We start from the raw sequence: 12,595 nt of genomic DNA, 5'->3' as shown, positions 1-12,595 counted from the left end.
CTTATTTTTCGGGATGTGGTCCTGAACAATGAAGAGGATGAGAATAATAAAGTACAAGAAATGCATCAGAGGAAAATTAATTCCATTTCTCATTTAAAATCATCACTTTTATTGTGCACTTTCTGGCAGACATTTGGCAGATCCCTTTCATGCATCCTGATTCATTCTGCCTGACGGTGTCTGTTGGAACAGGGGGCTCTACTGTGGGCAGTGCAGGAATCAGTCCTGTCCTACAGCAAGAGGTGAAGAGGAACATGGGGAAATGTCAGTTTCTCTTCCATCCTGATCTCAAAGAGGTTTTCCCCGGTGTTGCTCCCATGTCACCAAACTGCAAAGCAGAGTTGTGGAGGCTTTTTTTTAATTTTATTTTAAATTTTTGTTTTTTGAGTTTTTTGTTTCAGCTGTCCCACCACTCCTGAAGAGTGTTTCCAAGTCACAAACCCTGGTTATTTCTACTGGACTCAAAGGGAATCCTTGTAGATCATTATCAGAGGAAAAGGGACTGTCACTTTAGTGCACAGTGTTCTTCAGGGAGGACAGCCAGTCCGTCCATCAAGTATGGTCTCAGCTGCCCTGTGAGAGCTGCAGGAAAGTTCTACTCACATGTTTGATTGAAAAGAACAAAGACACTGCTGAGAGCAGAGGAATCCAGGCTCAAAGTGCACATCTCCACACCCCTCACCCTGTCCCCGTACTCCCCTTCACTCAAGCACACCGAGGGCTCACTACCTGGGCATGTGAAACCCCCATCCCCAGCCAGCCTGGGAACAAGACCAGCAGCAGCACGGCCAGCTGGAGAAGCCAGGAGGAATGCCAGCGTGCTGCTGCCAGGGGAGGCAAGGCCAGGGAGGGACAGACGGAAACTCAGCAGACCCTCCTGTGCTGCAGCTCTGCCTGCAGACAATGCAGCTTCTGCTCATTGCAAATGATCTGTGCTCACTTCAAGCCGGCAGAGACCTCCCAAAGACAGGGATGTCTCCCAGCACTAGGAATCGGGGAGCTTGCAGCTCTTAAAGATCATCTAGGATAAAACCTGAGAGGAACACAAAATGATGTTGATGCAGTTTCTGGGCTGAGGTGTGGAAAGGAACTTTATATACTTCATTGCAGACAACCAGCACTCTCACTGAAATTCTCTTGGAGTCTCAGTCTCCACTACAATAATGTCAATCCATTACCATGAAACCATGTCTCCCCTCCACTGCAGGAATCTGCAAGCACAGGCTACAGAAAAATTCTTCCCTTTCAGGTACCCCCTCTCTTGGTCTTCCTCTTGAAATATGCAATCATAAATGTTATTCTATACAGCATTTTCTACTCATTTTTGTAGAAATAGAGACAACGACCCTGACAGATGCTATCAGCCATTGGATGTGCCAGCTGTAGAAGACCCCTCTGGAAACCCCACCTGCAGTGCCCTGCTGCCAGAGCCTCAAGGTGTCAAGAGCCTGCAGATGTGTCCTGTCACACGCTGCCCTCTGTTGTTGCACTCCTCAGTGCCTCCAAGCCCTCTCTCCTTCTCTCCTCTCTGTGTGCCAGCTGCGGTCAGAGCCCCCAGCCCTGCTGCGCTGTGCAGAGGAGCTGCTCCTGGGCACAGCTGTCTCTCTGCAGCGCTTGCCAGGAGCTGCCCTTGGGCCCAGGAGCCCGGCCCAGCTCAGCAGCACAGCACCCGACCATGGCATCGCTTGCTCTGTGCCCTTGGGCTCCCTTGAGGTGTCCCCAAGGCCTCAGGGCTGACAGCTCCCCAAGGCAGCAGGGTCTCTGCTGGGGTGTGCTCACTGAGGCAGACTGAACTGATCATCTACTGCTCCTCTCTGAACACAAGATTTTTAGAATTGTGATTTGCGCTGTTGGACTGTGGTTGTCAAACATGATGTGCTTTAACCTGCCAGGCAGCTCAGCACCACACAGCTGTTAGCTCACACCAACCCCCCCACATGCTTATCGGTTGAGGTCAGGGCAGTTGAAAGGACTGAAATGGTAGAGAAAGAATTATAATAGCAATTATTTTTAGTACTATTATTGTTATGTACAAAGCAAGCTATACACAGTGCAATTGCTCATTGCTGACTGATGTCCAGCCTGTCCCCAACTGGTAGAACAGTGTGGTAACCATCTGCACCTGCTCTTCTTTGACCTTCAACAAGTCCACAAATGGAAGTGTCCTCCCAGGGACTGGGCAAGGTAGACAGCTCTTTAACATCCTCTCTCTTGAAGGCAGGTATCCCAAAACTCCAGCTGTACCCTTTTGGATCTTGGAAGTACCCTCTCGTGGGGAAGTCTATGTCAAGGTTTCATAGATCAACATTCCTCTCCCTCCTTTCTTTTCCGGGCAGTAGTTCTCTTCCATTCTCAGGAGCCTGATTTTCACACCCTCTGTTTTCTCCTGCATGTAGAGGCAATTGATCCTGGCACAGGTTGGTGCTCTGGCCTAGCAAGAGCAGACCTGAGGGGTCTGGTCTAGTCTGGGGCCTGTCACAGTGGCTGGAGTGGCTGCGGGACATGTCAGAGGTGTTGGAGTAGCTGCAGGGCCTGTCCCAGGGGTTGGAGTGACACTGACTGAGGCTCCCTTTGGAATTCCCTTTGGAATTGCCAAGGTGATAACCCCTCCTTTTCAAGTACTTCTGCAGTTTTTAAGGATTCTGCATGTGCTCAGGGGGGAAGTTCCAAAGCACTGGAGGTGCCCACTGCTCTAGGTGCCTGCCCAGATCCTCCCATGCTCCCTGCCACTCCTAAGTCTCCTGCCTTGGGGAAGGTCTCTGGAGGGCATTCTTCAAGAGCTGTTTATCCTTAAACAAAAGTTGAAACACATTCAGGAGACATCACAATAGGACCATCCCATGGATATTCTGAGCTTTGTAGAGGTAGTGTAATTACCCTGGAGGAGAAGGGGGAGGTGTAGAAGTGGAGAAGTGTACATCCCTTTTCCTCCCCTAGATTAGCTCCTTAAAGCAAAATGGTCAAGAGTGTAGTTCTTAATAGTTTCTGAGTGATGGTTCCTGAGGTATGGAGGTGATGGCAATGCTCAGTACAAAGAACAGATTTGTCACATGACCAGTAATTTTCTAGACTCATAAGCCAGTGTTACACAACATAGCAAAATAACTTTAAACCAGCTCCAGAAATGATAAAGAGCACAATGAGCACACAGGCAGTAAGTAATGTGCTATACAACACATTTCTGAAAACAAGCCCAACAGACCTGAGATCCAAAAGATTGACATTGTGATCAGCAACTATTAAACTGGTCTAATGCTTATAACAATTTAACTTTAGCACTCTGTGGTAAGATCTGTCATTATCTCAACACTTTGTGCCCCACACCGTGTGCCAAAAAGACTTCTGTGGTTTAACGCAGCAGTTAGAGTACATGGAATTATTTGAAGAGGTCCAGAGGAGGGCTACAAAGATGACCAAGGGGCTGGAGCACTTCTGCTATGAAGGCACGCTGAGAGAACTGGTACTACTCATCACTGGAGAAACCTTAGAGCAACCTTCCAGTGCTTAGAGAGGACCTACAGGAAAGCTGCAGAGACAGTCTTTGTCTGGGGGTATAGTGATAGGACAAGGAGTAATGACTTTAAACTAGAAGAGGGCAGGTTTAAATTAGATATATGGAAGAAATTCTTTCCTCTTAGGATGGTGAGGCATTGGAACAGGTTTCCTGGAAAAGCTGGGAATGTCCCATCCCTGGAAGTGTTCAAGAACAGATTGAAATGAGTTTTGAGCAGCCAGGTCTAGTAGGAGGATGGTTGGAATAAGAGGATCTTTAAGGTCCCTTCCAACCCAAACCATTCTATGACTCTATGATCCCATGTTTCTATGATTATCTGTGACACTGCTACCATTGTCCTTGTGAAGCCCATAATGTCTCTCCTCAGAGATTTTAACCAAGATTTTTGGTTAGTCCAGTTGGCATCCTGTTACAAGTGGTGTCCCCCAGGGGTTGGTACTGCGACCTATCTTGTTTAATGTCTTTATTGATGACCTAGATGAGGGGAGTGAGTGTACCCTCACTAAATCTGCAGATGACACCAAGTTGGGAGGTAGTGACGATCCACATGAGGGTAGGGTGGCCTTTCAGAGGGATCAGGATAGGCTGGATTGCTGGGTTGAGGTGAACGGGATGAGGTTCAACAAGGCCAAGTGCAGGGTCCTGTAATTTGGTCACAATAACTCCATGCAATGCTATAGGCTTGGGGCAGAGTGGCTAGACTATGAAGAGGAAAAGGACCTGGGAGTGTTGATGGATGCTCAGCTGAACATGAGCCAGCTGTGTGCCCAGGTGGCCAAATAGGCCAAGGGCATCCTGGCCTGTATTAGAAATAGTGCAGCCAGCAGGAGCAGGGAGGTGATTGTCCTCCTGTACTCGGCTCTGGTGAAGCCACACCTTGAGCACTGTGTTCAGTTTTGGGCCACTCATTACAAGAAGGACACTGAGGTCCTGGAACATATCCAGAGAAGGGCAACCAAACTGTTGAGGGGACTGGAGCACAGGTCTTATGAGGAGTGGCTGAGGGAACTGAGACTATTTACTTTGGCGAAGAGGAGGCTCAGGGGAGACCTCATTGCACTCTACAACTTCCTGAAGAGAGGTTGTGATGATGTGGGGGTCAGCCTCTTCTCTCAGATAACTAATGATAGGACTCTAGCAAATGGCCACAAGTTGTGCCTGGGGATGTTTAGATTAGATATCACAAAAAACTTTTTCTCTCAAAGAGTAGTCGGGAACTAGAATGGTCTGCTCAGGGACGTGGTGGACTCACTGACCCTCAGTATTCAAGAACCAGCAGGACAAGATGCTAGGAGCTATGGCTCAGTAGCTTAGTAGGCAGTATTAGTGATAGGAAGGTTGGACCAAATGGTCTTGTAGGTCCTTTCCAAATTTGTGCTTTTATGATGTCTATGACTCTATCATAGGACAAGGGGAATGGTTTTAAACTTCAAGAGGGTAGATTTAGATTTGATAGTCAGATGAAATTCTTGACTTGAAGGTGAGGCACTGGCACTTGTGCAGTGGGTCGAGAGGTCACCCAGAAGGAGTTTGGATCAGCCCATGCCCTTGTGTTTGAAGGAACAGCTGGTGAGAGTGCAGAGGCAGCAGTGAAATCATGGGAACACCAGAGTGAGAGCAAGGTGGGGAAGAGAAGTGTCTGTCTGCAGCCTTCAGAAAAGTGTGGGACAGCATAGGAAAGCCTGCAGAGGAGAAGGCAGAGGGCTCTGACAAGAATGGAAGGCTGCAGCTGTACTGACAACTTTTTCCCCTTGGCCTTAGCTTAGGAGGAGATGTGTTATACTCATGGCATTGGGACCATGTATTCTCCTTTCAACCTTGTGCAAACACCTGGAGGTGTCATATCACTGCCCTTCACGTGATATTGTGGGCATCACCCCCTGCCCCACAGACCCCAGGAAGAGTGAGACATGCGGATGCTGGAGGTGCAGGATCTCCCCTCCCAGTGGCTGGGGTCAGGCCTTGGCCCTTCTGATTCACCAAAATAAACAGTGATTTTCTCAGCACAGTGCCTTTGCCAACCTGTAATCATGGCTTCCAGTTATCTGCCCTAACAATTCCCATGGGAGGCTTTGTGAGTAACCGAATAAAATAGCCAACAGAGTATTGAGTATTCTAATACTACAGAATAGTGTAGCCAACAGAGGTGACACAGGTACTCTGATATAATGACAGCCATCAGAAAGCTGATCCGAGTTAGATGACTGATATGGGGAGGTCAGGAGTAGCCTGGCCAGGAGAAATGTGAGATTTGGGGGAGGGAAGAAGAAGGGAAGAGGAGCTCGGAAGCTTACCTTTGTAGAGGTAAGAGGGTTCATGTAATGTTGATGCTGCTGTAACACTGACTTCAGTCTTGTAACGCCTTTAAACAATAACAATAATCCCTCAACCTAAACGTTAGTCTAACATGCTGACAGGAATCCACTATTGTAAAGCAGAACTCAAAATATCACCTCAAGTAAACTCAGCCCGTAGCGCCTGTTTCTTACATTTCCTCTCTTGCTCACCCTAATCCCTGCCCTTAACACTAACATTAAATGCTCTATTTATCCCAAGACTTCTTGCCAGACCTAAACAAAACCCTAATCCATAATGCTTTCCCATACCCTAACCAGAGACCTGACACCACAAACAGAACGGTAAACCTTCCAACTAAAATTTTGTTTACTCTCTAAACCAGAAAGGTAAGTCCCAGTCTGTAGGGGACAACAGAGAGGTGAGCTCTACCTCAGGATCTCCTGCCCCAGCAGGAGCAATATGACTGTGGCAGTGATTGTGAGGTAACTTCTGTCTCTACCCTTGATAGAGCAGCAGCAGGAACGTGTCACGGAAAGGGACTGGGAGGTCACTTGTGTCTGGAGGTGGCAGGTCAGCCTTGACTTCTCCCAGGGAGCTGCACTTTTGGGCTGACATCTGGCAGTGGTGCTGCTAGGCCAGCAGAAGGCACCTGCTTGGCATGCTGACTGGGGGATCCCCTCTGCCTCCAGACCCAGCAGGACCCAGGCAGAAAGAAGGCCCCAACATGGGTTGTCCTGTCCCTTCTGCTTGAGTCCATGGCTGGGCAGCAGCAGGCACAAGGCTTGGCTGTGTGTAGCCAAGAAGCTGCAAGGCCAGCAGCAGGCCCCTGGCTTGGAAGCTGCTGCTGAGGTGACTTGTGTCTGGTTGGCTGAGAGGCCACAAGGAGCCTGCTGGGTTGGGATGCCTACTTCAGGAGTGGTTTCCACCCTGATGGAGCTTTTTTTGGCTGTAGGAAAGAGCAGTAGAGAAAAAAAATGCCACAAAGTGTGCATTGGAAGGATGGCACTGGCCGTGAGGAAGAAGAAATGTCCAGTGGAACAACTGGTCTCGCTGACCTAGTCGGAGGCAAAGAAGGCATTAAGTACCTCATCCTTTACGTTATCTCAAGATCTTCACCATATTTCCACTACATCCAATAAAGGATGATGGTTCTCCTTAATCCTCCTTTATTTATGGTATTTTTATAAAGAGTTTTTCATTGTCTTTAAGAGTCACAGACAGATTGAGCTCCAGCTTGGCTTTGGCCCTTCTAATTTTCACCTGCACATTCCCATAACATTCAGGACACAGCTCCAGACAAACTGACAGCATGCATGAGAAGGAAGCACAGAAGAGGTGGAACCTGGCAGCTTTCCATTCTCTTCTGTGGCTCTGTGCTGCAATGCCATTCAACTGGTTACTCCTGTATTATCCAAACTTTCCTGATGCTGCTGTCTTCTCAAAGATAGCACAATCACACGCAAAGTTTGAACTGTCTGCCTGTAGATATGAAGAGCTGACAGAATGGAGCATCAGTGTGGGGCAACCTTGAGAAACTGCAGGATTTTGCCTACAGAAACCTCTTGGCATTTACAAGGAGAAGAACCCCATACTGCACCACAGGAAGAGAAACCCACACATCAGGGCAGAATGGAACCTTGCTGAGTGAACAGTGGCCATTAGGAGGAGGGCCTGGGCACCACAAGGGATGCCATATGAGCAGTGGTGCCTGCTCAGCAGCAGCTAGGCCAGCTTCCCACAGAGCTCCCTTACGAGGAGCATGGCCAACAAGAAGATCTGAGTTATGAGACTCCTCAGAGATCTAGTGTGGTACTACACAGAAGAGGGTCTGCAGCCAGCAGGAAAAGACATACAGGTCTAGGAGTCCCTCAGACAGCCTGGTGTGGAGAGGATCAAGGGCTCTACCAAGGCTGAAAGTCTCAACAGGACTCAGGTCTTTGTGTCCATGGCTATGGCTGTTGTCTCTGCTACTGACGCCTATGAGGAGACAGCTGATTGTTAAAGCACCAGGGCCTCATTGCCTCCTCGCCCCCACCCATGAACCAGACAGGCATCATACCATTCTCCTGCACTTGGCCATGCACATCCCCATCTCCTACTGCCCCACAAAGAGCCCTGAGCAAGGTGTGAAGGGAAAGGATCCCCCTTAAAATGGGTTGGATGTCAAGTCCTGGGCCTTGTGCTTGGTGACACACATCCAGGTTTCCTACACATCACTGTCACCTTCACATTGCCTTTGACTCCTTGTCCTCACTGCCTCCAGGGTTCTGCTCTAACAAGCTCCAAGGGAGGCTGTGTCAGTGCTGGCCCTCAATGGGACACTGCAGGAAACTTGCCTGGGACTTGGACTTCTGGAGAGATGTCTTCAATTGTCTCTGAGTGCCTGAGGTTCGTGGGCTCATCAGCATAGGCCCCAGAGGGGTGATTGCAGTGCCTTGGGCTGGTGCTGTGCTGCTGAACTGGGCCGGGCTCGTGGGACAGAGAAAACTCATTTCAAAAGTGATCCTGTTGCAGAGAGACAGCTGTGTCCAGGAGCAGCTCCACTGCACAGCGCAGCAGGGCTGGGGGCTCTGACCGCAGCTGGCACACACAGAGGAGAGAAGGAGAGAGGGTCTGAAGGCACTTGGCAGTGGGAGGATGCTGAGAGCTGCCTGCAGGAGAAACCTGCACAGCCCTTGACAAGGTAAGGGTCTGGCTGGAGGGCCATGCAGCTGCAGGTCCTGGAAGGGTCTCCTCCTGCTGGGTCTTGTTTCTGGGAGGGCAGTGAGTAATGCAGTAGGCTTTGAGAGTCCTGCTGGGTTGCAGTGCAAGGTGAGAAAGTCTGGCAGAAGCCCCTTGGAGTGTCATAACCCAGCTGCTCTTTTTAGCCAAGAGTTGGGTGTCCAAGTCTCCTCCAGACACTGCAGGGGATGCAGATTGGGTATTGGGACACCCCAGATTGCGAATATCCAGCTCTGTCCGTGGGGCATTGTCCTAGGCTGCATTCTTCTCTCCCGCAGGATGCAGCTCTCTCCTGGCATCCTTGTGTTATCCAGGTACCTCAAGGAGAAGACACCTCTGTACTAAACCCATGTCTGTGCTGCTGGATGGCTGTCTGTGGGCAGCTGGAATGAGGCTTCCGCACTCTTGGAGAAGAGGGAAAAGCTGAGATCCTGCTCATGTACCTGGAGATAAGGTGAGGATTCTGTCCATCTGCACTGGGGTTGGAGCTTCTTTGCTTTAAGCTGTCTCTCCTTCTTTGGAAACACAAGAGTGTGATTGTTCTACTAAGCATAATAAAATCTGACTCGCTCTACAGTGTGGTTGGAGGTGTTTTTTGCAACAACCCTGCAAAGTTCATGGATCCCATAAGTGGACTGAACTTGAGTTTCCCCCTTGTTCCTGCTTTCTGACTGCTTCACAGAAGGAAGGACACCTCTAAAGTCCCCAGTACTGCATGCTTGCAGTGCCAGTCTCACCCAGCATCAGCTGGGACTCAAGCGATAGAGCTGCAGAAAGCTCCTTTTGCAAAGAGAGGCTTCAGATGAGAGTGCTCTAAGGCTTGCAGTAGGCTTTCCTCAGAGAATTGTCTTCTAAACTTTTTCTGCCTTCTCCTTCTCTACGGACAACAGTGTTCAATGTCAGAAAATGCCCAACATCAGCTCTGTGACTGAGTTCCTCCTGCTGGCATTCGCAGACACACGCGAGCTGCAGCTCCTGCACTTCGCGCTCTTCCTGGGCATCTACCTGGCTGCCCTCCTGGGCAACGGCCTCATCCTCAGCGCCGTAGCCTGCCACCACCGCCTCCACACCCCCATGTACTTCTTCCTCCTCAACCTTGCCCTTCTCGACCTGGGCTGCATCTCCACCACTCTGCCCAAAGCCATGGCCAATTCTCTGTTGGACACCAGGGCCATCTCCTATCAAGGATGTGCTGCACAGGTCTTTCTCTTTGTCTTCTTTATCACAGCAGAGTATTCCCTTCTCACTGTCATGGCCTATGACCGCTACGTTGCCATCTGCAAGCCCCTGCACTACGGGAGCCTCGTGGGCAGCAGAGCTTGTGCCACCATGGCAGCAGCTGCCTGGGGCAGTGGCTTTCTCAATGCTGTCCTGCACACGGCCAACACATTTTCCCTGCCCCTCTGCCAAGGCAATGCTGTGGACCAGTTCTTCTGTGAAATCCCCCAGATCCTCAAGCTCTCCTGCTCAGATGCCTACCTCAGGGAAGTTGAGGCACTAGTTTTTAGTGTTTCTTTAGCCTTTTGTTGCTTTGTTTTCATCATGTTATCCTATGTGCAGATCCTCAGGGCAGTGCTGAGGATACCCTCTGAGCAGGGCCGGCACAAAGCCTTTTCCACATGCCTCCCTCACCTGGCCGTGGTCTCCCTGTTTGTCAGCACTATCATGTTTGCCTACCTGAAGCCCCCCTCATTCTCCTCCCCATCCCTGGACCTTGCAGTATCTTTTCTGTACTCCATGTTACCTCCAGCACTGAACCCCCTCATCTACAGCATGAGGAACCAGGAACTCAAGGATGCACTGAGGAAATTGTTTGAATACATATTTGTTAAAAAAAAAAATTATGTGCCTTTACGTTCTGAGTTTATCTCAGAAACAGTTAGGATAGCAATTTGGTTTTATTTTTCTTGATAAATATGTTCTCCAAGTTGTGGTGTCGATTTAATTAATGTCATGTTAGCCTCCTACCTGTTCATTTATCTCTTTACTTTTCATAATTATCTCATGTATATCTAAAGCCAGGCTTTCTGTGTAGCTATAGACAATAAAGAAGGAAGCAGAAATTCATAGGTCTCAGCTGCAGTGCATTCCCATCTCCTTTGAGAGACGTTATTTAAAAAAAAAAAATAGCAAAACTATTTGTGACAGTTATGCTTGACCACTTCCTTGAAACAGGGCCTCAATAGATAGAGCTTATTTTCAGGAGGACAGTCGTTTTCATAACGGGAGCTCACCTCTCCCCTCTCCTTCCATTTTCCACCTTCTATTGCTGAGTGTGACATCATATGGTATGGAATATCTCTGTGGCTGGTTTAGGTTAGCTGCCCTGGTGATGTCCCCTCCCTGTCTCTTGTGCACCCGCAGCCTGCTGGCTCTTTGGGGAGGGAGGATTAGAGGGATTCCTGATGCTGTGACAGCATTGCTCAGCAGTAGACAAAACACAACCGTGATACCAGTGCTGTTCTAGCTACTCAAGCAGAGCACAGCACTGTGTGGGCTTCTACAGGAAAAGTTAACTCCATCCCAGCCAGGCCCAGTACGCTCACATATTGAAAACACAGCACCACAGGGGCTGCTCTGCAGAGAATTACTTCGTCACAGTCAGAGCCAGTGCAGGGCCACACACTGGACAAGAAGGCTCCCTCTGAGCTCTGTGAGGAGTCTGGAAGGTCCTAATAAGCAGCAGGAAGACTGAAGAAGACCAAGGCCCATCTGAAGGTTGGCTTATTACCACCTGGGAGGCAGTGCTGGGCAGTGGGAAAGGCTATGAGAAAGACATGTGAGAAGACCATGAGAAACAAGGAAATATCACTGCCATTGCCCCAGGCCTGCAAAAAATCACTCACCAGACTTCTTTTCTGGGGCTGTGTGAGCCCAGGAGAGAGCAGTGAATGGAGCCCACGGAGCGTGAGCCTGTCTGAGGTGGACTGAGCAGAGCTCAAGTGCTCAATCTGGTGTGAGCAGGCAGAGGAGAGCTCTGCAGCCCCAGGGCACACAAAAGCCCCAGCAAAGAAGCCTGGTGAGGGATTCCTTGCAGCCCTGGGGCAATGGCAGTGACCCCATGAGCTGGGTCTGCCTCCCAGCCTGCCCAGCATGGCCCTGCAGAGTGTCCCCATGCCCCAGGCACCACAGCCCCCTCGCTCAGCAGAGCACCACTGCCAGCTGGGACTGGGGCTGGGGCTTGGAGGGTGCTTCTCCTGAATGTCAGCTTCAGTCTCATGGCTTCTGGATAAAAACATGATCTTCACTGTGCCCAAGGAGCTGAGAGACTGCCAACAGGCATGAGGCTGGAACATTGCCTGCAAGGTCCCTCCTGCCCTAGCACCTCCCACGACTGGCACGGAACTGGCTTCTGAGTGTCAGAGAGGCTGGGAGCCCAGCAGGTGTGCCATGAGCTTGGAGGATCACAACCAGATCACTTCTACCTGGGCAGGTCCTGGCCCAAAAAGGGGGTGTTTTGTAGGTGTGGTATTATAAGCTCAGTGGTGCCTCAGAAACACTAAGTCCAGCAGGAAGTGAATGGCTGTTAAATGGCATGTGAGGTGAGTTCTTTCTGAAGTAGCTGACAGGTCACCCTTGACTCCTGGCTGGGATCTGTGCCTTTAGGCTCACATCTGCCAGTGTCCATGGTAGGGCAGCAGAAGGCACTTGCTGTGCATGTAGTTTCTGAGATCGGCTCCTTCTAAGTACCTGGTAGGCCCCATAGTGGAATAAGTCTTGGGTAGGGGTTGTCATGTCAGAGGTGTCAGCTTTTGCCTGAAGTCATCCTTTAGGACTGCTTTCAGTTTTTGACACAGAGGGGGCCACTGCCTCCAAGACGCTTGCGGCAAACTGAACCATGCATGAGGGTTTGGAAAAAGATAGCCTGGGTGCAAAGAAGCCATTCCATATCTAAAAGTTGGAGGCAGAAAACAAAATTTTGGGGTGGTACAAGAGCTGCTGGGCACATTGTGCACGGTTTACCTACAGCCTTTGTGTTCTTCACCATCCTGACTTAGGTGCCACGTCAATCTCAAGAAAGGAGTAGCCAAAAGATATGAGACAGGTACTCTGAGATCATGA

General features: G+C 49.8%; 1 protein-coding gene across 1 annotated transcript; it reads left to right on the top strand.

Moving 5' to 3' along the window:
* Nucleotides 1-9,439: 9,439 nt before the first annotated feature.
* Nucleotides 9,440-12,595, top strand: LOC311216305 (olfactory receptor 14A16-like; the record flags this gene model as incomplete). Its single annotated transcript, XM_084297850.1, has 2 exons — nt 9,440-10,344; nt 12,532-12,595. The coding sequence occupies 2 exons, from the start codon at nt 9,440-9,442 to the stop codon at nt 12,593-12,595; spliced, it is 969 nt and encodes a 322-aa protein (XP_084153976.1).

The sequence above is a fragment of the Netta rufina genome (assembly GCF_964035555.1).
Source record: "Netta rufina genome assembly, chromosome: 18".
Taxonomy (NCBI): domain Eukaryota; kingdom Metazoa; phylum Chordata; class Aves; order Anseriformes; family Anatidae; genus Netta; species Netta rufina.
Note: the sequence above shows the minus strand (reverse complement) of the source record. Positions and strands in the feature narration are given on the sequence as shown.